This window comes from Harpia harpyja, chromosome 14 (genome assembly GCF_026419915.1).
Source record: "Harpia harpyja isolate bHarHar1 chromosome 14, bHarHar1 primary haplotype, whole genome shotgun sequence".
NCBI classification, from domain to species: domain Eukaryota; kingdom Metazoa; phylum Chordata; class Aves; order Accipitriformes; family Accipitridae; genus Harpia; species Harpia harpyja.
In genome coordinates, this window is record NC_068953.1 from 34,941,550 (window position 1) to 34,966,766 (window position 25,217).

Consider the following 25,217-nt stretch of genomic DNA (forward strand, 5'->3'; position numbering starts at 1 on the left):
TCTCAAGGATATTTTTGGTGGTGTCTTATCCCACCATTTCTTCACTTAAAATGTGTCCCAGTGCTATTGAGCTGAATACTGCCTTAGTCTTGAAACAGAACCTGAAATGCATGTTACTTGCCGCTTCCAAATAGTCTTAACTGACTTCAGTTTGTAGTATTTTTTTCTTAACGTTTTATGATCTTGTTAGCAGTAGGCCTGATGTTGCATGAATGCTACATTTGTTAGCAGAAGGTAACTCAACATTTTTGCACGAATAGGAATGGGAAATCAAGGCCTAGGAGCCTGGTTGCAGCCTTTGTTGCAAGGCAAATTTCTGGACGATTCTTCTTTAGTGTTTGTGTCTGTGGTTTTTATATAAAGTGGTGAAGATCCTTGTCCGTAAAGACAGAAATCATGTCAAGCATTGCATCAAAAAGAAACTTTGTATTATAACAGAATTAGGTTTCACCAATTATTCCTCTGATATATTCACATGTCCTACTTAAATTGTGTTTGTACTAGCACACTCTGAAGCTATCTTTTCTGTACTATATGAGTTCTTGTATTAGAATATAGGAACTGATCTGTACTGGTCCCTGGGTCATCTTTGCCCAGTGAAGATGCTTCCTGCTTCACCTTCCAGGCTACCTGTTCATTGTACAGAGTTGACTAAAAGAAATTCTAGTGCAAACTCTGCAATCTTGTTAAACACTCATTGAATGCAGTGTGTCCTACCTAAGCCTGTTGCAGACCCTCCCATGTGAGTGTATGTAGCAGTGCGAGCATATTCTCAGAATGTTGTTTTACAGAATGCATCTTGTTTGTTGTGCTGATTAGGGATTAGAGAGATGTCAGAAGAAGAGAATGGAGGAAATACTTAAAAGGAGGATAGGAGCTGTATTCCTGTGGGTATTTTTAGTATATGGAGCTGAAATCCAGATTCAGGACGCAAAGGAATCAAAGTAGTAAGTTATTGAGAAGAGTTTTGAAGGGAGGTGGGAATCTGCTTTTGCATATAGTTTCGGGACTGTATCAGATCCTGTTGAATATGTTCTTTATAGTGTACTGTGAGTGGCTGCATGGACTATATTTCTCCATGCTCTCCTTTAAATGTTTGGTGGAATTCAGCCCTATTTTATAAGGATGGGACTCGTAGCATATTTCATATCCTTGTAGTAATTTACTCTTATACTCTTTAACAAAATAACAAAAGAAGACGGATAAGTGGAGGAACTAAGAATTCAAAGAAGTCACACACTACAAAATGCGTAAATTAGTACCAGCTTAAAATGGCCATTCAATGCCTTTATTGTGTGCAAGGAACATAAAGTTTGAAGCATGGAACATACATTATATAAGTACGCTTCCCACTCTCTTCAGAAAAAGAAAAAGGAACTATTCCCCTGTTTATAGCTCAAAATATTAACTTATTAGCAGATTCATTTAGCAGGGGTGATACAGTAATGTGCTGATGAATGCCAACAGGATTAAAACATAGGAATCCATGCTTTGTGTAATGGACCATGTATTTTGATTTGCTTTTGGTTTTTACAGCAATGCTTGTCTAACAACAATAAGAAAATAATAATAATAAAAAAAAAATACTGGAAAAAAACCAAACGACCCCCCCCCCCCCAAACAAAACAAAACAGTATAGGAGAACGCACATAAACCCAATGGTAATACTTGGGCAGAAATATTTTCCACATTCAAAAAAAGTAGTATAAGAGGATGCTGGAATTTATCCTTGTAGTCTCAGTGAGCCTGTAATCCAAATGCTACTGAATTAAACTACATTATCACCAAGAATTTTGAGAATGCAGAATAGCTAGGAAATATCTATAAAGGGCTAAACTATAGTTTATCTGTAATTCACGGTGTAGGATTCTGCAATGGAATTGAGAAAGCACAGTCTACTTCAGCGCTTTTCTTTATTCGATCTTTTTGTTCTGTAAATAATATCACTAGCCTTTGAACCAAAAACACTTCATAGAAATGTAGCTGCAACTAAAAAAAAAAAAAGGGGGTGGGGTGAGGTGGGGCCTTATGCTGAAAAATACTCCAAATATTCAGAAAGCCCTGTCGAATTTTGTGTAAACTTCCAGGGTTAGGTGCTTATGCACTCATTGCTCCCACCCTACAGTAAGTTAAGAAAGTTAGTAAGTAGGCTCACGCTGTAAACAAATCCAGGGTTCAGGGCAGCTGATTTGCTGACTGGGCTTTTGGGCAGTCGAGTTCCATCTCTGACTACATTCCAGGAAGTGAGGACAATAGAATAAACAAACAGTGATTAATAGTTTTTAGGCTCTCTTTAGCTCCAATGGGTAAGTAAAAAAAATATATAGCTACTTCAGCAGTAATTTATCCACTTGAAAAACGAACGTTCTTTCCACAGTCACATTTGTTAAAGCTAGTCTTAAAATGTTATACTATAAGCAATTTTTGTTTTTTTCAGACTCCACAAGACACATTCATTTTTCTACTGTTAAATATTCAGATAACTGAAAATCTACTACTTTAAATGAAGCTTTAATTTTGAAACATGGTATTCTACTCATTAGGTTGCTCTGGTAGTATGTGCAAATGCATTGTTTTATTCCTTCCCTTGATGTAAAACGTTAAGAGAGCAGTTCCTTCACCTCCTTCCTTCCCAGTCATGTTTCTGATTAACACTTACATGAGTAGATAGATCTCCTGATAAACTACAGAAAAATGTTCTACTTCACCATATTTGGTTTATAGCTTGAAAACAAGAGCCTTTTTTTTTTTTTTTTTTTAAAGCAACAATTCTGTTATAGAACTGCATCTGAGAAGAGCAGATTTCAAAGCAGTTTCCCAACCATTTAAATCACAGTGATCGTAAATGAACAGTATGTATTGAATTGGAAAATTTATTTGGGGACCTTTGTGAGGTGTAACTAGAAAGAAGCAATACTAGAATGGTCACTCCATTCTCTGCTACATCATGTTTTGTTGTCCCCTAAATGTGGTATGTTCTTTAGACGTTCATTTTTTGATACAAGTCCAGTAAGTGTCAGGCTTAACTGATGAAGGCTCTGAGTAAAGATGAGGATGCCTCCAGCTAGTACTTGGTGCTCTCAGAACCTGGGGATTTGAAAGAGCTTCTGATGTCTTTGTCAATGAAGGACTGACAATGAAGAAAGGTATCAATGTTGCATGTGACTGAAATACTTCACAATCACATTTTAAACAAATTTTAGAAATTTAGATTATATGCAAGTATGGAGAAGTAAATAGTGGCTTCCAGGAAGCAGGATGGCTGGCGAATTCATGGGCTGTACTGAACAGGACTTTGGCATGTTACTGTAATACAGATACTTGCATTACAGATTAATCCCTTATACACTGATACAGCTACGTAAGGGAATGCATTAGCTGTGCAGACATTCTGTGCACTGAACTTGCTTGAATCCTAACCTTAAATTTTAGCAGAATATCCATGAGGTGCAGGCTGGTGGCACACCTTTTAATTAAACTTAATTGTGCATTCTTTGTGCATTACTGGAGACTTGGTAGACAATGAAAAGTTGAATGAGTGTGGATTAGGGGTCTAAATTTAAAAGCAGCAAACTACTACAATGCCAATTTTAATGCAGATGCAGGTGATCTACTGGATGCTGAAATAATTGTCCTAATGTAGACTGCATTTACTCTGACCTGCAGTAAATCTGTTAACCTGCAGTTAATAGTTGTGTTGGCATAGAGCTGATGTTGCTTAAAAGTCCACTGAAAGGGGGAAAAAAAAAAAAATCACTTTTTCAACCAACCTAGACAAGAAGAACACCCTATGATGAATTTATTCTATCAGAAATGTTTTTGCCAGCTTTGGTTAAAATTTGCAAGAATTCTTTTATTGCTGTAGGCTTTTCTCAGATAAGAGGCATTCCTTGTTATGTAGCTGTATACATGTGTAACTTTATTCTTGAACTTCCTGGTCTTTCTAAATTGATACATAAACTAGTTTCAAAATTGGATAGCTGTTGTGGATCAGAACTTCATCTGAATTTCTTGGTTGCAGTGACAGTGTTCCAAGAGATCTAAAGGTGAGATAAAAGCCTTCCATAACTACAGTCTGCACACACAGAACACACACAGGCCTTTGCTAGCAGCAAGATCTAGGCCATCTTCTATTTGTCCAGACATATTATTGTGCCTGGAAAAGTGATCAATGTTGCAAACTTTGAGATACTTGGAGAAGGTGGTATTTATTTCATAGCACTGTGGTGGTCAGGGGCTGGGGGGGTGAGGAGGATTGGGAATAGATAAATTGCAATTTATTTTGATGTTCAAACTGATTTGCCCATCATCATGAGATGAGTATTAAATCTGTATGCTATATTAGCTTTTGTTTAGAGTAAAAATTAACAAATGATTGTAAGAATCCCAGGAAAAAAAAGAAAACAAAGTCTAAAAATCAATGCCTAAAACCACTCAAACAACAAAGCCCACCTCCTCAAAACAACCAAAACCTTGAAATAGAGTTTCTGACATCTTTTTAAAACAAAACAGAACTATTAATTCTATTTCTATTTTTCTGCAATCATAGTCTCAGAAGCGGATTCACTGTGAAGGGAAATTGCCCGGAGAGGCTTGTGCTGCGCTCTTTTCTACTAAGTTACTCCACACAGAGACTGTAAACCATAGAAAAGCACAGTTAATGCAAAATAGATGTCTTTGAGAGGTCAATGGGATTGTCTAATTTATGTTAACACACAGATGTGTGCTGCAACTGTTTTGTTGACTAGACAATTTCAAGGTATTTACCTGTATAAACTCAGAGTTCATTTATTATGAGTTTTTAAGTGTGGGTAATTTGGAAGCCTGGATTGAATTTTATTTTTTTGAACTTGAAGCTATTCTTTTTGGCAATGCAAATTCTGACTCCCAAAGAGAAAAAGGAAACTTACAGCTTCCTGAGTTGCTTCCTTCCCAGTGTGTTGGCAGAAGGTGCTTTAAAACTAGAAATTAATGGACTGGGGATAAGAAAGTAACTTGTTTGTATCTTGTGTTACAGATCTGGTTACTGGAAGCATTCCACATGGTCAAGCAGTACTTTCAGACAAGCTTATTTTCTATTAAATGAAGTTTAATTTTGAGGTAAGGTTCTGTTTAATTTTCTCCATTATGCATACAATGATATAAAAACTACAGTAATTAAAAACTGTTATCTGCTGCCTGTATATATTAGTGTAATATTTTCTTTAGAGAATGCATGAAATGTATACAGCTGTGCCTGTGTTTTGTGAAGAGAGAAATGAAGCTGAAAAATAAATGTGATGCATGAATATTGAAGCTCCAAGTAAACATTGCAATTAACAGTCAGGAGACTAACCTGACCATTACAGCTATTGACTATTTTTAAACAGCTTCCAGGGAGACTGGAGAATATAATCATGTAATAAATGAGTTCTCTAAGCCTTAGGATAAAGGGCCATGCCTTTCATTGGTATGAGAACAAATAGCTGAGAAGATGATTTAACTTTGTTTCATCTTAATACATGTAAGAGAGGTAGCAAAAAGAACAAGGAAAAATCATTACTTTAATAACTTCACAGATATATTACCGTTTCTATATTGTAATGCTTTGTGAAGAGAATGTCACAAAGTGGTAAGACTGGCTTTGGGCAAAATGATGATAAGTCTTGCTCCAGATTCTTAATCTGTTTGAGTTATTTTCACCTTGTACACATTACTGTTCTGAATGTGTCTCTAGCTTTGACTGCTCATGTGGACATGGTGCTTGTAATACTAAAAGGTCGCTAATGGAATTTTGTCCTGCTATTCTCCATATGTGAAAAATGTCTTTAGTGAACTTTAAAAGCAGCCTATAATTAAAGCAGCATGTCAGCTTAGATATGTCTAAGGACAAGGTTAAATGAAGTAAAATCACTAAAGAGTAAATAGTTATTTAGGATACATATTTCATCATAGGTACAAATCTTAAGACAAGGCTAGATGGTTAGTGACACTGTTTTGTTCCTGTTATTGTACAGCTAGAGCTAAATATTTACAGAGTATTCTTATAATCAAGCCTGTCAGCGAGAACCTTGTAACTATTGTATTTTTAAGAATTAACACTGTATTAAGTCCTCTTTTGCAATGTCTCCGTTTTCCTCATTTCACTGATGCTGCTGTCAGATCACTGTTACCAATTGTAGTATCAAATAACATGGCTAAGGATCTTAATTAGCTTTTGATTTTAGAAATTTAAAAAAAAAGTATTATTTCTTTGTGTAGTTAGACTAATTATGTATGGCTGTACAATTGATTGAACTGGATTGGTAACTACTTGCTAATCAGACAAAACAGGTGCTTTTGGGAATATTCTTGGTTTCTTAACTGTGAAAGGAGATTTCCCCCAGGAAATGTTTTCAATTCATTCATGCTGGCCTGATTCAGGAATGAAATCTCTCAAAGTCCACAATGATTTCCCTCCTTTCTGTCAGCAGTATGTCAGTGCTGCTGGCTGTTGTATACGTAAGTGAATGGTAAGTGAACTTGTACTCAAGAAATTCAGTGACCTCTTCACATGGGATCTTGGTTAACTGATGGAACAAAATCCCAGTAGTAGCAGAAAGTAACCATAGTCACTGGCGGAATCACTGCTAGTGAAGAATATGAATAGTAAGGAATGCTTCAAGCCGTTTTCTTCATGCATACACTGGAAGGAAAACAAAAGCTAAAATTTCTGAAAATTCTTTCAGTTGGCTTTAAATGTTATGTGATTGTCTTTGCAGAAATCCCATTCATGCAAAGACTTTTTGGAAGTTAATGGCATGTGCCTACTTGGAATTCACTGACACAAAAATGGCCAAGGAAGCTGATTTTTGCCTGTCTGCCATGATTCAGTGTTTTTTTTCCACATCGGGTAGTTCAGATTTTAAGACATGAGAAACCTGATATTAAAGAAAACTTGCCCTTATACAGCTTTGAAAGGGTGGCTCACTTGTCAATATTGAATAAATTTGAAAAGCTACTTGCGTTTGTTGCACTTGAGTAGGTTGGCTAGCAGTTCTTGGAGAAGAAAATCTTAACCTTTCTAAATTTAGTAAAAAGCCATATCAGTTTGTAAAACAGCACAGCCAAACAACATGTTTGGACTGGATCGTAAGCAAAGTAAAACCTATTTATAAAAAAAAAAAAACAACGAACCAAACCAAAACAAAAACCAATGCAGAAAAGCAGGGTATGTGTGCCTAAATTGTTCTGTTTACTTTTTCTTTCATAAGTGGAAGACATTCTAAAATATTGTTATAGGAAAATGCACCTCCATGTCCTAATCCATATTATAACAACATGAGTTCTTAAAGGAGAAAAGGAAAAAAAAAAAAACAAAAAAACAAAACCCAACAAAAACATGTTTTACTTGGAGATTAGCTCACCACAACATGCTGTTTCCTTCTATGAAATTAAAGAAAATGAAGTCACGTTCATTTTGGTGTCTTTTACCATTTATGTTATTTTAATAGTGGTGATAGTTGAATAACTTTTTTTTTTAAGCAATACTGATACCATGGTGCACGAAATGATTATGGACTTATTCCAAAGATAAATATTTTGTGTCAGCATGTGGCTTCTGCCGCAGCCATTAGTCGTATAGGGCAAGCAGATCAGAATTAGGTCTTGTGCTGCGAGAATTCTTGAGTGTTGCTCCCTTCCTTCTGAGTTTTTGTTTGGTTTGGATTTTTTTTGTGGTGGTGGTGCATGGGGGGTGGTTTACATTAGTCACCCTTTTCTGTTGTGCAGTAACTGTAGTCTTTGTAAACCACATGGCCACCAATGGTGAGCTGGTTTTAAGTCTCCATCCTCAATCACTGGATCAAGGGGATTTCCATGTACTGCATGTGTTGAATAGTCAAAGTCATCACCACAAGATGGAAAGCTTTTTAATCTACTTTGCTTCTGTTCTGTGGACTAAAACTCTCAAAGAAAGCTTTGAGTTTGTAAGTACAAGAACGTGCTGATGTGTACAATTTTAATTCTGGGAACACCTGGACAGAAGATGAAAATGGTCAAAAGGCTGTTGAATGACTGCTTTCTGAATTGCTGTATCAGCATTGGAGGAACTTGCTCGAGTGAGAATACAGTAAATTGGTTTTTTGTTAAAATGACTTATTGTGAGACATCTTTATCTTTTTTGTATGTGATCCAAACAAGAAATTACAACTTCTTATTGATGCCATTATTTAGGAGGAATAAATAATCTGGTCAAAAGTTTTCTGACTCTCTTCAGGGTGAATGAAAAATCATATTTAGTCTTGTTACTGTTAGTAAAATAGCAGTGTGTAACTAACTTTTCTTTGAAATTTCCCATTCAACTCTCCTAAGTTTCTAGTGTTAAGATTATTGAGCCTTAGCAAAACATAACCGTCGTCTTGAATGTGAGAAACTTTTAAGTAATTTAACCTTAGTTTCACATACTTCAAGAAAAATGTTGCGTAAATGCCTAGTGGAAGAAGGCATTGTTGAAGGCCTGTGCTGGTTCTGACAGAGAATTGGTGGGGAAGCAGAGTCTCTCGGGGGGAAGATGATCTAGGCAAATCAATGGCAGCATCCAAGTCTCTTTCCTGAACAGTGTCCTAAACCCTTAACAGGCTGTTACTTTCAGGTTTTGTTAATAGTGTCACTTCAATATTGAAGTTGCACTTAAAGCAACTGCTGTAGCATGCTTTCCACAAGAAACGGGCACTCCAGTGAAGAACAGCTATGACGCAGCATGGAATAAGCAAGTACGAAACTGTGATAAAACTGAGATTCCTGCGAAAGCTGGTTAGAGTCCTGGTTTTAATATCTGGCTTACTTGGTGATTTTTCAATATTTAATTTCAGTATTTTGGTGCTTTTTTATAGGATGCAAATAGAACTTGGAACTAAAGAAATCTGTTTGATGTTTTAATGCAAAATACGGAGTGGATTGGGAAATAGTGGTGTGGGGTTAGGTTGTAGTAGGCAAGAGAAGTGTTACACGAGAAAACATTTCACTCCTGTCTTACCTAGTTGTTACAGTAAGGTACATCTTAGAGGGAAAGGATTGGAGTTGCACAGGCAAATAAAATACAACAGCATAAAAGTACTTTTCCCTATAATGGAACATTTCTGTAAGAGTAAGAGGGATGTGGAAGGCTTGAAAAAGTAGGTCAATTAATCTCATGTTTATGCGTAAGAATTCTAGTGTAGGTTTAAGTTGTGTAATGCTGGGTGAATGCTGTACATCATACAGATACAGAATATAAGATTTAGCACAATGCTTAATTCTAAATATGTTTAGATAAATATCTTGTAAAAATCAGTGATTCATGGCGTTTCTTTTATTAACTGTGGTAGTAGCCCACCTGCCCCTCCAAAAAAACAGTGGGGTAATGCCACTAGTATCAGCAATTATACTGAAGTTTTACTTCAAATTTTTCCATTGAATATTTTCCTCTATCTCCTTCTGCTGCTAGTCCATGGATAGGATTACTTCAAATTTTTGAAGTATTGCATTATTAATCAGACTGTAAATATGTAATTCAATATGAGCAATCCAGTGAGCATTCCATTGCAGCTGGAGTTGATTAACGATCCTGAGCCTGCATTAACTATAAGGAGGTTATATTTTAAATGCTTCATGTGTGTTGTTGAGGTCTTAAATTTACAGCTAAAGTAGTCAGCCATTCAGTCAGTGATCACAGTGGAGGGAGGAAGAGTAGGAGGAGGGCTTTGACCTTGAGTGTGCTCATTGCACTGGACAACTTATTAGGGAATTGTGTATTCTCTTCAGTCTCTTTTCAACTAGAAACTTTCTCAATTATATGCAATGCTTAAAAGCCATGATGATTTTTAGGGATGTATGTGTGCATGTGCTTGTATCATACATGCACACACAAATATGCTGTATTTATGTAACATTAGTGTGTTTGTATGCACAAACCCCCAAAAATAAATAGTATATCAAAGCCAACTAGTACTTCTAAAACTGAGACTAGGTATATTATTAAACCTGTTATTTACCATGTCATTCGCTTTAATACCTTTTTCCTACCATACATGGTTTTAAAAATACAGCTGAATTCTTTAATAGTTTGATTGTGAACATGCTATGTGTTTCTGCAGTTGTGGTTCATTTGTTCCTTTTCAGGTGGTAATAGATACCAAAATAGTTAACAGATCTGTATTAAGTATTGGCATAACCTGTTGCCCATATACATTGTGCTTTGTTGTTGCTACAGAAATAGTGTGCTTTGCACTGTGTGCAGAAGAAAAAAACCTTGAGATCAGATAAGGATGGATATGGATTTCTATTTAGAAATACACTTCTTGTGTTTTTATAGTATGAAGTTAGAGGGATGATGTTATAACATACTCTAGTTTTAAATACAGGTTTATAACTCTGAATCTTCACGACATTAATAGCAGCTTGGGTTTAGGGATTCTGTTGGGCTTATTGTCCTTTAAGCCAGGAATTTAAATACTTAAAATAAACAGAGAATTTAATGTACGACATCAGGATCTTGTGAAAAGTCTTCTGGTTCTCAGAAGAGAAGTGCTGGTTCCAGACAAGACCTGTTTGCTGGGTGGCAAGTTGAGCCTACATCTCATGACAAAGAGAATTCCATGATTCTGTAGCTACTTGAAGGTGGAGAGGTTTTACACAGTGATGGAAAGAATGAATCTCCCTGCACAGCTGTCCCCTCTGTTGTTATTTATCCAAGTGTCGTCTTATTTTCTGCCTTATCTTTCATGGATTTATTTTTGGAAGTGCCTGAAACTCACTGTAGAAGCAGTAAAAATGAAAGTTTTGGCACAGGAGTAAGAGCTGGAAACACCCTAGAAAGTATATACGAATGAAAACTAAATCAATTTGGCTGCGTGATGTTGTCTGCAGAAATTAATCCTGAATTCTACTCTGAAGCTGGGAAATGCGAAACATGAATTTTAATATATTGGAGTGAAAAAGATACGTGCAGCTGTTGCTTTTAGGTCTTTTAAATAAGTTGCCGTAAAATAATTTTGTGATCCCCCCCAAGGATGTTGTCTGAGGAGGTATTTTTCAGATGTTTTTTTTAGAATCGTTGGTGAAACCCTGAAATTTCCAGCTGGGAAATCTTGTTGCCCTACTTATTGTAGCCTTCTTTAGCATAAGACCTTTTTTAATGGAAAATCTGTCTGCAGGTAGAAACCCTACAGGGAGAATAAGTCAGTGTCTGTCCCCAATTTGCAGCTCAGTTGCTTGAATTGCAGGACCACTTCAAACACTTCAGACTATCTGCGTTAAAGACGTTCCCCTGATTCCCACCTAAATAGCCATTAAATAAAAAATCTTTAGTCTTCGAGAGGGCTACTTGGTGAGTATCTCCTAGGTAGCCAGAATGATTACTGTCAAAGGTTGATCTCAGCTGAAACAAGTGGAAGCCCTAGCTGGAACCTCACGTCTTTAGGCAGGAAATGATGTCTGTAGTTGTAAATTGGATCTCAGGTTGATTTCCCATTTGCTGCTGGCTATAATCAACAGAAGCAGGGACAATGAAGATTATTCTTCCCACCTGCACTTGGAAAACATCTCCTCTCCTTTTTATGCAATAACTTTTTTTATTGCCATTTGGTCATTTTGTGTACGTTGCAAAGGGTGGTGGCTTAAATCTTTTAGGAGGCTGTATGTAGTGCAGGATATTGGAATGAAACAGGAGTGATGTGTAATGGTCCAAGATGGTGTTGGTTCCTTTGTGGTCCTGTTTGATCTGTGAATTTCTCTGCTAAACTGCATTCTCCATCAATGCTGTTGACTATCAGCTGAGGTGGAGGCGGTTCTGGTAGGTCATTTTTATTCTGAATTTAGAAACTCAGTTTTCTGGAGGGATGGTTTTTGTGGAGAATGTACTCGGTAATCCTCTTCTGGACAGTGCAATGACAGTGGTAGCTGGAGTTCAATGTGTTTTGTTGTTATAAATTTATACCTATGTCACAAATACTAGTCTATCTAACATTCTGTCTTTTCAGTTGTGTATGTGCAAGTCCGTGTGTTCGTATACATCTGTTCGTACATACATATATATGTATGTAGGTGTGGAATGAGTGTGTTCTTCCATATATAGCACATATCTAGTATATTCCTGCTCTGCATGAGTAATGCATTTTAAGACACTTATGAGAGCTAATAGTTACAAGACGCAAGAATCATCCAGTGTTTTAGGTACATCTTGAAATAGGCTTTGCGAAGAAAAATAATGGAATATCTGAATTCAGGCTCAAGCATTTGCCAAGTTGACTTGGAGCTTTTCAGTAAGATCACTGCCAGAGTCTCTTTCTGAGCACATTTGATGTAGGAGGAGGTTTGACCTTAGATTAGCACACAGTTGGCAGTGTGCTAGGCTAAGTATAATCTAATTGACACGTAATGTTTGCGCACACTGTTACACCCTGATAAAAGTTTAGCAGTGTTTTATGATCTCTTCCTTTCTGTCTCTGTTGTAGGAGTAGCAGCTGCTTTGGGGTTTGAACCTGGTCTCTTCAGAGATTTAGGTTTTTCTCAAGCTTAAACATGTTCAGAAATTTTCATAAGGATTACACCAATTTGTAATTTCCTTCCTTCCTTATCCAGTAGTTTTGAGCTTTTTGCCTTGGGGGTATGGAGTACTCTTAAAGCTGGAGTGAAATGAATCCTGTGGTGATTGCTTGAAACATTCACTCTAATGTACATCAGCTTTCTCATGTGTCTCAATGTCTGTGTTCTCCTGTTTTGTTGCTCTGTCAGATGTTGATTTGTCAGGTGCAAGCGCACTGTCTTTGCTCAGCTTTTCTGTTTTCATTAGTGTTGGTGATTCTGGTAGTTACTGAGCCTTCTGCTGTCTATTGTTATAGGTCTTGTTCCTTTCCTAAGCTACTCTTTTTTTTTTTTTCTTTCTTTATGCCTCTACATGTTGTACTCAAAGTTCTTTTGACTAGCCATTCCCTGTTTCTTCTGTTGAAAAAAAAAAAAGTTATAAAAAAATATATATATAGTAATCAAAAAGCACAGAGAATCCCGGTGTCTCTACCAGGAACCTGATGTTTAAAAAAGTCATTACAACTAGCATTCAGCTTTTGAGACAGTATGAAATGGTTAAATATTTTCCTCTTTCCTTCCCTTCTTCCTTCTCTGTTCAGTTACTAGCATCAGTAAATAAAGGAGCATGCACTAAGCTCATTCAGTCTTACTGCAATACCATCTGCAAATCCATTGGTATTATAGATATTGTAAACTATGATTGGTGACTGCATTCATAATAAATCTTAAATAGGTGATGGAGGTTGGAAGAGCAGGAAAAGCTTTTTTTAGTAGCTATTTAAACGTGTTGGAAGGAGACTGCATGATGGGTTGTTTTTCAATTTGACATGTTTTATGAATGCATCATTTGAGTTGTAAACTGCGTGTAAATTGTTGCATATAGTTCCCCAGCATTTGCCACCATATGATGAAATTATTGCAGTTCTGTGACCACCTTTCTAGTGAGGGATGTATGTTGGATTAATATTGCCTTCTTTGCTGACATGCAAATTTTTTGTTGATTTTTACTGTTTTTCTATAAACCTTCTTATCTCTGTGGCATGGAAATTGATACAGAATGATGATTTATACAGAAACTCTGTTGATCTCATATTGACTCCAAATTGTGATTGCTTGTGAGCAAAAATTGTCTGGATAATACTACAGCAGATGGGATTGAGACCAGGGTATTTAAGAGGTAGAAACATAACTGAATTAATTATAATTTAAATTTGTATGAGGTTCATCGTGGAGGTGATGATTTAGATGTCAGCATGACTACCAGTTCTGTGTAGTTCTTCAAGTTCTTCTGGGCTTACTTAAATAAATGGAATGCTGACTTGCTAGATTACAGTTGCATTCATTCAAATAACGTTTTATAAATGTTTACTTTTTTTCTGCCTCTCTTCCTTTTTCAGTGAACTGTTTTAAATGATTGCATTAACTGATTGTTGGGATAAATGGATCAAAACCTACTGAAAGCAATTTCAGTGCCTGTTAAGTCCACCATTTCAGATCAAATCAATGAGAGCAGATAAACCCCGCATAAACCCCATCACAGGACTAGCAAAAAATTTTAGGTGAACCTCACTAATTTTCTTGTTCTGTGTAGCAAAGCTCTTTCTGAAGACTTGTCTACCCCATCTAATTCTGGATGATGATGCTGATCAAAATGATCAATATGGATTTATTTCAGTAGCTAAGTGGATTTTGTTTTATTCAGTAGTTCAGCTTTCATAATGAATAAAGAAGGTTGTTTATAAAGCTTTTAAGAAACTTGAGCAGACCATTAGTTGCCTTCATTTTTCCTAAGGTAGGTAATCGAGTGGAATATGTATGAAGTAACTGTTGACTGCTGTTTTCCTTAAAGAAAATGACCAAGGGTGGCATCAGGTGATGTTCAGGAGGGTGGGAGGAAAGTAACAGAAGAATCCTTACATGATTTACAATATTTTATCTGGAACTTAGCAATACTATTTCTGTACCTGAAGAAAAAGATTCCTTGATTTTCTTTCATATGGGCAGAGTATATTACTATACAAAATTCATAATGTATTCTAAACTCTACCTATGCACATCACTTTAAAAAAAATAGGAAATGCAGAGTAATATTTAGACCACAGTAGGTGAACCCATGAGGTTGTATCCTAGCTGTGTCATTTAATGACTAAATTAACAGCTCTGAGTGCTTTATTACATCCTACTATGGGGCGGTTGCCAAGAATGGCAGGCATAGTTTTGAAATTTGGTGGCTTTGAATTAATTCAATTAAAAAAAAAAAGCACTGAAGTGAGTGTGCTCAAAGGTTGTAAACCTAGACATAAAAGCTTAAAAATTGTTCTTCAAAACATTATAGCATTTCAGCAGTTGAAAATAGTGTGAATATACAGAACTATGCAAGCCTGGATTTAACAGCCCACTTGGTAGTTCAACCTATTACCATTGCTAGTGTGATTTAGAATCTGTGGGTGAAATGCTTCAAATACTCAAATCTGCTGCTTTGGAAAATCAGTTTCATATCAGCTTAACTCTTCCACAGAAAAGAAAGTATTTTTAATCTTTGTTTATTCTTCTTATCCTATAATTTACTTCTGTGCTCTTAAATTACCAGTAATCAGAAATATATTTGAAGCTGTATAAATATATATCCCATTGTAAGCAAGTTGCAGCTCTTGTGATGGACCTAGATTAAGCTTACAAGCAGTTCTCTTCAGTTTAAAAAAAATAAAGCAACCCCCCAACATCAAATACCTTGAAGAAAAAAAAAAAACAAACAAAAACAACCAAACCCAACAAAACAAAACAAAAACACAAACAAAACCCCACCAAACAAAAATATCTGCTCTGTCTCAGATACTGTTTTAATTATACTCCTAGAATCTGTGAACATCTTTATTACTGTCCTCCCAAGGACTTTCTTAAAAGAGCTCATCTCTACAAAGGAAGCACTACATATACTTCATTTGGAGAGGAACCTAGCAAAAGGATGTTGATTCACTTCTGATTTCTACAGAAACTCATGTTGCCTGTTCTCAGTGTTCTCCTGCGATGTTCTTGCAAAATAAGAACAAAAGTCTGGAAGGCCTCTTCAAAGAGTTTTGTCATTGCCGCATTGGAGGCTCCTACTTCTGAGGCTAATGACTTCTATGTTACAACTAGTTCTAGTCAAGCTCTCTGCTTCTGTTATCTAAAAGCTGTTTTCAGCTCTGTTTGGAACAATGACATTCCTCCTGTAGTACCTTGGATTTCATACTTCCTTTTGAAGATACATTCAAGCAAGTTAGTTTGTAAATATGCCTTTTGACTTAAAAAGCAAACTGTAGTTGAATTGCTAATAAGCTGACTGTCCTATAAACAACTCTTAATTAGACTCAAATATTTTGGTCTCTTACATAATTCTGCTTGAGGGTACTTACTTGCTGGGTTCTTAGCAAAATAGATGCTGTTCCTGTACAACTATGTGTGAACTGAGAATGGCATGATTAATGCTTAGTAATGATTAAAGCCTACTTTCACAGTAGCCTTCAAAAGCTTGTCCTGGTTCACCTTCATTTTACTGTTTTTTCAAGTGGTTTGTTCTTAAGATACAATATTGCACACTACAGATAAATGCTGTGAATTTTTCCTGAGATTCTTGAAGGTTTTAACTGTAAACTTGCTTATCAGGATGTGTGGTGTGCATATACAGGCATTGTGGTTTCGTAGGGCTTTTCTTGGGGCAGGGGGGAATATAACAGGTCTTGCATTTGCAAACAGAATAAACAATGTTTTGTGCTGTACAGTGTTAAGTTCCTTGTATTATAACTCATGGAAGGAAGGATTGTACTTTGCTTGCTTGTTCAAGCTTCAAATGCTCTGACTACCCACCCTAGACAGCATGTGGTGCCTGAGGTTGTCAGGGCTACTTTTGGACTCCCTTAAGCTGATATCTTTGTACTCATTGCCCATTTGGAGTGTCAACTTTTAATCTATTGGTTTACTGTTCTTGCATTCATCTTTGAGCTGATTAGAGGGAAATTGAGATTTTTTTTTTTTTTTTTTTCCTTTTTGATGACCAGAAGAGTGCATACTGCTCCCTTCTAAACTTACTGCCAGGACACAACTTCCTATGCAGTGTTTTCAAGTGTGATATTTGCACATCGGTGGTAGTTGTCCCTGAAGCACCCCTCTACACTGTTCTCAGTGGAATGGCAAAGCAGCTGACTAGTGATGACATCTTCAGTGTCTTGTCCATCAAGGACTTGATGATGAAGGCCTTTCTGTGACATGGATGTACGTTTCAGGCATATGACCCACAGATGATCATTCAGCTCCTATGCAATGTTCTCATGGAGAATTATCCTAGTGTTCTAAGAAAATGACAGGGATATGTCCTTAAGCACCTTTGAGAGCATCATGGTATAGTTGAGTTACAAATTGACAGCAATGGAGCACTAAAGAGAGGGTGATCTTCCTTGTAAAGAAGCAGTGTGACCTTGTATATGATAAGCAAATAAGATGCCAACAGTAGCAAAGACCAACTAGTTTAAGTGCCATTGTGAGTTTGTAGTAAAGTGTGTGTTGTTACCCTCTGTGCCTGTGCAATCATCTGCCCGCTTGCCTGCCTTGTGCTTCCATCATCCTTGATTTCAAAGGATGATGCTTTCATTTGCATTCGTAATTTTAGAAATATCCTATGTAGCTGTCAGTACAACTGGGTTTGTATTTTTGAGTGCCTTTTGCTTAAGGAGGTCTTACCAGGCACCAGTTCACTAAACAAGTATTTGGTATTTTGGAATAGAATTAGATGTTCAACCGTTCTGAACAACAGAAAATGTAATGTGTCCTGTTTTGCTGGTGCCCTGTACCAGCAAGTAGGTGGTGGGAGTACTGAAAAGAATAGAGAACTTTTGTTCCACTGGATTTCCTTACAAAGTTAATCTAGTATAAAAATATGTAGCTTTTCCTACACTAGCATGTACACATGCAGGCTTTTAGACTGTGACAGTCTCATGACCTAGATTTGTGTTTGCTGGAGCCTGAATGAACCACTTAAGGAGTATCTCCAGGGAGACAGACCTCTACTAAATCATAGCAGAGCCTTGGTTTTAACCATAGCACTGGCAGTGGCAACTTTTCTTTAACTGGGTGGGCGTAGTCCGTATTTGACAGTGTCAGTGTTAGCTGTTCCACATTTGTCTAGTTTAGAAATGCAGATATTTTTGGATTGTGTTTTACTTCAAACACTATTGGCAAGGGTGTGAAATGGAAGGCAGAAAAGTGTTCATATACTCATAGTATTAAGCAGAGATAATATTAAGCTGAGATTTTGCATTCTCTGTTTGCTTAGCAGTGTAGTTCAAAATATACAGATAATGCCACAGCCCCATCAGCTGTCAGACACCACAGACATTAGGGTAGGAATGGTACAAATTAAGCCAGGTGGGTGTGTGAATGATGAGGGAGCTCAGTGTTCACTAAGTGGTCTCCTCTCTAAATCTCATTTCTCCCATGCATCTGGTAATCCATTCTTCTGCTATTTTATTGTATGCTTTTAGCTTGATGATAGTTGATTCCCATTGCAATTATGTGATGCAAACTTCTGTCCTCATCAACATTCGGAGACACAGCCTTTTACCCTGGGTTACATGTCTTTTGAGAGTCCTTGTAAAATGTTTCTTGAGATAACACTGCTACTCCTTCCCTTAGTGAATCTCTTTGTACAGCTGCTGCTGAGGTACTTAAAATATCAGTGCTGCCTTCCCAGTCTAGCAGAGCTGAGCTCTCAGGTATGATTTAGTTTCCTGGGGAATCTTTTGTGGAATTTCTGTAATAGTTGTTTTATTATGCTAATTAATCTGAGCAAGATGATGTGGGACAGAGGCAGTTCTGTATGTTACCTGAGAGTCACGTCCATAGTATTGTTTTGACCCATAAACTTTCAAATTAGTGCGGAGTTGGACCCCTCACTGATTCAGCACTGTTAAAGCTTCCTTTGCTCTAGAAATGTTTTCCCCAGGAGAGAAATTGCGTAGAGTTTTTCCTTAAATTTGCTTGAGAGTAACTGGACAGACTGCTGCTTAGGGCCCTGAACGTTTCCATGAGCTCTTTTTGTGCACGAGCTAAGAAGAAAGAGTGCATACTGTACAAAGAAGGAGGAAATTATGGAGGGAAGGGACCCTAGATACCGGTTTCACTTCTTGTTATTGTTAACAGAAAATACTTGGCCATGGAATAGCACAAACCAATCAGTAAAGATACATCAGTAGTGCACATCTGTTACTGTGATGAAAGTGATTTGGGAAACCTTTGGTGTGTCATTATGAGTTTAAAAAAAAAAAGTCCACCAGCTTCATCACTGTTAAAAGCCAACTATTTAGAATATTTTAGTACTACCTCATACTGCAAGTAACTGCAGTTGATGTTTCTAGGAATCTGTATTTTTTTTCATTGTGTTTTGATGCTGTGTTGCTCAATTAATTGGTAGGCAGACTGAGCCAGAAACTACAGTAAGTGTTCTAAAATGTCAGATCTGGTCATCCAGATTTGTTAGCAACGTATGGATGTAATATGGTAGCTAGAATTAGATGGTGCGTTTTCTGTAAACTACTTTTTAGTATTTTTCATACAAACTATTCCAGTAAGCACAAAGGACCTAAGCATTTGTCAGGATGTGCCAATCTTGATGTGCTGCTTTTCCATGTTCAGGAAGAATTTTAGGAGGAGGGAGGTACTGTTGGTGCTAGTCATCTATTGGGAGGGGAGATACAGAGGACCTGGAAGAAATACATTTCTTGTCCCACTGGTTTGGTTTCCTGTAAGCGTATAGTTGCAGTAAGGGGTTTGCACTAGGGGCTCGAGTAAAGAGCATATATCTGTGCAGCATTTATACATACTTCCAGTTGGGTATCACTTAATCCTGTTATACCACTGACTTGGCATTACTGAACTGTGGGGTTAATTTTCACCAATTTAGTCAAAGTTTCAGATGCTGTTTTCCAGTTTTGTTATTTACTGATTTTACGCTTTCATATAGTTACTCTAATAGCTATAGCATATTGGTATTGCCTCAATTCAAATGCTAGCTAGGTTGGCTGAGCCATGTGGTACAGAATGCTGTGCTTCTGCTGAGCAGAGCATGAGGCCGCAAATCACTTTTGAATATTTATCTGAAAAGTAGATTTCCTGCTGACTGTGTAGTTATATTGATGTCCCTCAACAGGAGACAGCCAAGCTATATGGAAGAAGGAAGTTGGAGAGTAAATCCTTGCAAAAGCTATTCACTTCTTACTGTGGTGGCACAGACAGCGTGTAGAAATTGTTAGGACTGACGAAGGAGGGTTTTATATGTGTGAAATATTTTTGCTTGTTTGCTTTGTTGGCAGGGTATCTCTGTGGGCACACAGCGGCCTGCTCATTTTGATTCAACCACTGGTTTATAATCTTCTTTTGTTAGGATTTCCCAGAACCTGGGCACTGTGATGGTTTGACTTGAGGCCTTGACATACATACTCTGATATGTACCTGCAGACACTGGGTTCTCTCACTGTTGATCTGTGGGTTTTTTAAGAGCTCAGAGCTGCTGCTACCCCTCCCAAATCTGTCAGATCCATAATTTATTACTTCAGTTTCCAGCCTTGCAAGCACAGATCAGTCAGTCTGGTTTAGAAATTACCTACTTCATTAGTCACAGAGCATTAGACTTAGTACCAGCCAAACCATTCCTTCCAAAATCCTCTTTAATTTCCAGGAATCCTTTGACTTTTGGTCAGCCATTCCAGAGACTGAGTGATACTAGGGAGCAGAAAGAGTCCATTGCCTGCACAGAGAAATATTTAAATGTGGTGTGAATCAGTATATAGAAGATAAAGGGAACATGGAAGGTATTTTTTCCTTGTTTTTCTCTGTGATATCAGCCCTTTTTCTTGACCAAGTTGTTAGTTCTTTTGAGAAAAAACAGCTGTCCTATTTTGGCTGTTACCCAGGAGATGGAAACTGCCTGTCCCGGTTATTACTGAAAGCCGAGTGGGGAGGTTTAGAGCCTGAGGGTAATTTGGAGGCGGCAGATGAAAACCTTTCTCTGAAGTTTGAGAACACAGTATTGGAGGAAGCTGATAACTCATGGGCTCTTTTCATAAGCTCTTTTTCGAATAAAGCATCCTTTGGTGTCTCTGAAACCAAGAGCACAGAGTTGAAGGAGACCAGACCACTGATGTATTTAGGTCCTTACCTCTTTAAGGAGTTGAATTTGACCCTGAAAAAAAGGAGGGGCATTGGGAGGACACAGTAGCAGGTTCCCAACTTGTAAAATTTTGTTGAAGATGACAGGGATCAATTTGCCATGTCTGTTTATGTAAGGCAGGGAAAAAAGTTTCTTTTGCAGAGTGGAAGACCTAGACTGAGAACTTGGCTGTGTAAGGGGAAACCACCCAAAATGTAGAAGTAGTAAAAAGAAAAATAAAAATGGAGCAACTTTCCTGTGGGTGTTGTGGACTCCATTTCAATGGAGCTTTGTCAGAATGGATTAAATGAGCATCTGGCAGGACAGCATAGGGATGCATCACTTTGCTATGCAAGGGACTAGGCTAGGCTGCCTCTTGAGGTTCCTTCCAACACACATTTTTGTCGTTTGTGTTGCACGATCACAAAGTGAAAATATTAACAAGCTGAGAAACTACTTAATGTATTTTAAAAGAATTTTTTGTCTAAATTTTAAGAAATGGGGCCTCTGCTTGTTTTTAAACTTACCAAGTGCATGACACAATGCTGTACTGGTTAAACTGCTTTCAAGTTCTGACTTACTGTGTTCTGAATCTCACAGGTGAGATCAAGTTTATTGAATGCTCTGGTTTGCTAAGTTTATGCTAACCTAGTAAAAGGAGAAGTACAAACTGCAAATTCACAATAATTTTACCAGAATATTTTAATTTATTTTTTATTTTTCTATTTCAAGTTTCATGGTCAGTCTTCACCATTTGTTTTTTCTTTGCCCCTTTTTCTCCATTCATGAAGGGAGATTAGATGCTGGACTGAATTTGGATGTTCCTTGATGTAAGTTAAATGCCCTTTTAAAAAATCCATTTTTGAGTGTTACATGTAAAAGGGTTAACTAAAAGATTAAGTAGATTTTTCTGTTTGCAAGTAACTGTATCTATTTTCATGTCATAACCTTGTGACCATTCCCCTTAAAAGAAAATGTTATTTTCTGAAATACTGAAAGACTCAGCTATACATATGGAAGCATACTATTGCATCACCATAACTTACATGAGACCCACTGCTGGCAGTGCTGGTAAAACAGGATTTGTATGGCATGAAACTTTCAAGTGAGGTGCTAATTTCTGACTATTCAGTCACTTGTCTAGTATTTCATACCAGAAATTAGTCAATCATTCCATTGAACACAAAGATTTTTCAGGTGGATCCTATTTTCTAGCTTAAAACAAGAAGTTTAGTTCAGTCTTTCAGAAGGTGCTGCAATGTGCCTGTGCAACTGTATTACAATCACTTTGCTTTAATATCAGAGAATACAGATTCAGTCATCTGCATTACTTCTTTGTATGTTAGCAGAAGAGAGGAGATGTTGTTTAATGCCTCTACTCAAGGTTATTTTTTAAAATATGATTGTTGATTGTGCTTACATTTTTTTCTGAATGACTGTTCCCCTTTAACCAAAGGTATTCATACCAAAAGTTAAGACTTGTTCATGGGAAAGTTGATAGGAAAAGGTCAGTATCCATTTTGCCTTTTAATAGACAAGATAATCAGATGAAATCTGAAGATGAGATGTGTGTGGCTTCATGTCTTACCTTCAGGTGCAATAGAAGGCAAAGAGGAGAGAAAAGCTTTTTCCAGAACTTACCTGTTCACTGGTGTCACTTTATACAATTTCTTCTTTTTAAGAGGAGTAAGAAATAGAGGGGAGAGAGAGTTCAGAGGGTTGTATTATAATGTCCCTTCTCTAACACATTGACCAGACAGAGTGAGTAGGAGTTGTGGCTCACCTTACCACACTGGAAGCTGACAGCCAGGTTTCAGAGGTCACCTCTGAGCTAGAACTGCCTTCTGAGCAACTTGGTGAGACTGTTTTCCAAGTTGATCTGTTTCTTTTCCATCTTTTCCATCTTTTAGTGTGTCACTTTTTTTTTTTTTTTAACGGTGCACATAAGCACACATGAACATTATTGTTCTTCCTGGGACCATTCTGGATGGTGAAAAACTGTTACAATCTGGTTTCTTTGGATATTTTTGGTTTTGTAATGCTCTGAGGTTTTCTTATGTATAAATGATGAAGTGCTAAACTGAGCCCAGTTATGGTGAGTCTCTGTGGAAATAACTGCAGAGATTTATATTGTCTGCTGCTATACTGAACAATTACTTCTGAAATGTGAAGACCTTTTGGATGGGTTTTAGGAACGAGTATTTGGTAGTAGGGAGAGATCTTCATTTATCAGACCTCTGCCTAGAATGATTGGTTCGAAGTACAGATTGTTTTGTTATCAGACACTGATAGATTAAGGAAGGCATTGTGGTGTGTACATTAATGTTTCTTGTATGGTTTTTTGCTCATTCACCCCTTTTCTTTTGTCAGATAGTTATATATCTAGCATTTCATATTAATAGTGAGTGGTCTTGGAAGGACTAAAAAAAATCTGAAGTAGGATGATTTGCTTTTGGGAGGCAGATGGATGGGCTGCCACAAAAATGTGGGGGAGGATGACATCTTGGAACCAAAGCTGCTCTTAAATGTTATCTGTAGAGAAATGATTTGTCTGCTGTCTGCCTTGGAGAAGGGATGCTCACCGAGCTCAGTGCATCGGTGCATTGATGAAATGTAAATGGTGGTTCCTTCCTATTCCTTAAAGTGACTTTGCCAAACAGAACTTGAGTATCTGAGCTGTAAAAGGATGCACAACTGGGGTTTAAATTTTTGTTTAACTACTGGAATTTGTCCTGCTCAAATTATCATCATCATCAGTAGTCCACAGAATCTCATGTTCTCCTATTTAAAGTACACATACATGAATTTATGCAGAAAGGATTTGGGCAATCTAGTAGATTCTGTATTTATGCAGAAAGGACTTCAGTTCTGAAGAGTTCTTGGAGATCACTGTGGAAAGTCTAATGATGGAAGAGTGGTTTGGAGTGTTATGATGGCAAGGGAAGACACTTGAGACAAAACCCAGACCATCTACAAAAGGAAACAAAAAAAAAAAGCATCTGTAGCTTCCTGTTTCTGTAGGCAAATGCTGTCAAATTCAATGACGTTTCTGAAATAGAGCTGAAGTGGAAAAAAAAGCTCGTTCCTGAAGCTCTGGGTTGCTGCGCAACAGGATAAAAACATCTAGCAGATCTATGTGGAGACTTTAAAAAAAACCACAACACAGTATTGCACACTTTAGATCTTCAGAAAGGAGAAGTTACGTACTAAGAAAATCCTGCTTCTGTTTAAGTAGTTATTCTAAGCTGTTAGATTAGCTGGTAACTAAGTGGCCTAATAAAAAGGTGTGGTAAGAGAAAAATCATTTTCTGTCAGTAGTAGATATGTTGGCAATATACCCAATAAGTGTATTGTTTTCCTATGCACCATTTTGACATACCTCAGGCAAAGTATCAACCTTTAAGTATGTGTACACAAGTTTCTGGAAAATGAATTTCTAATATACCAAGAAAAATACGTGTTTCGGATAGTTTCTAGCTTCGTGATGCTAATGAGACTTTATATAGAACTGCATTTGAATACTTATAATTCTACTGAACTAATTTTTTTTTTTTTTAATGAGAAGTTGAGTGTAAAGCATTAAATGGAAAACTCTAAGCAATAATGCCATTACTGCTTTTTCAGATACTTCAGTAGGAACTTGCAAGTGACTTGACACCATGGTAGCTCTTTCCTTGAAGATCTGTGTCCGCCAATGCAATGTAGTGAAGACGATGCAGTTTGAACCATCCACTGCAGTGTATGATGCCTGTAGAGTTATTCGTGAACGAGTGCCAGAGGCTCAAACGGGGCAAGGTAAGTTCCTGTATTTGTCCTTAGTCAATTCATTGGCTGAATTGAAAATAAACATAGACCCATGGGTTTTTTTACACTGTTCTGTTCCTCCATTTATCTTTCGGGTTGGAGGGTTTGTTTTTTTTATTTAAATCATAAGGCTCTGGAGTGAAAGGCACAAAGTGCAAACAGATTTTTAAGTCACAGAAGGTAGCTGCATTCTTCTTCTTCCTTCCGTCCTTACAGAGGTTTTTCTACAAAGGATGCTTTTTTGTGGAACTTTGACTTCTTAAATAAATTGGTTGTTTGGCTGAAAGAGGATTTTCCCCTGCTTGGAGAGCAATTTTTGTGGTACCATTTTTTTAAAGCAATGTTTGTGGCAATGCTTTCGAGGAAAATCTGGGCAGACTTATATTGTGCCTCAGTAAAGGAAGTGACAACATGAATTACGGAAGAATGGCTGGACATCTCCAAAATGTGCAAAGGGAGATGTTTGAAACTGGTTAATAACTAAAAGCATCACCATGCTGTGCATACCATATTCACAATGCTGCTATGTGTTAATCAAATTTAACTGTCTCTGTACCTATTGAGCAAATTAGATGAATGCAGACTGTGAAACGCATCTTCACTTGGACAAAAGCTCTAGTTTAAATGTAGTCAGAGTTGTCAAAAAATTAAGATTCTTCAGAGCCCTTTGGTGCCATACTGTATGTAATGCCACTGGAATGTAATTCTT

The 25,217-nt window shown here is 37.2% G+C and overlaps 1 protein-coding gene across 3 annotated transcripts in view; it reads left to right on the top strand.

Annotated features, from left to right (window-relative positions):
• The window catches only part of TLN2 (talin 2), a 206,444-nt gene that overhangs the window by 61,099 nt on the left and 120,128 nt on the right, over nt 1–25,217 (top strand). For all 3 annotated transcript variants that reach the window (XM_052806996.1, XM_052806995.1, XM_052806997.1), the window contains exons 2-3: nt 5,018–5,100; nt 24,329–24,499. In XM_052806996.1, the coding sequence (XP_052662956.1) occupies nt 24,364–24,499 (136 nt within the window). In that variant the 5' untranslated portion in view covers nt 5,018–5,100; nt 24,329–24,363. The remainder of the gene's footprint in view (nt 1–5,017; nt 5,101–24,328; nt 24,500–25,217) is intronic.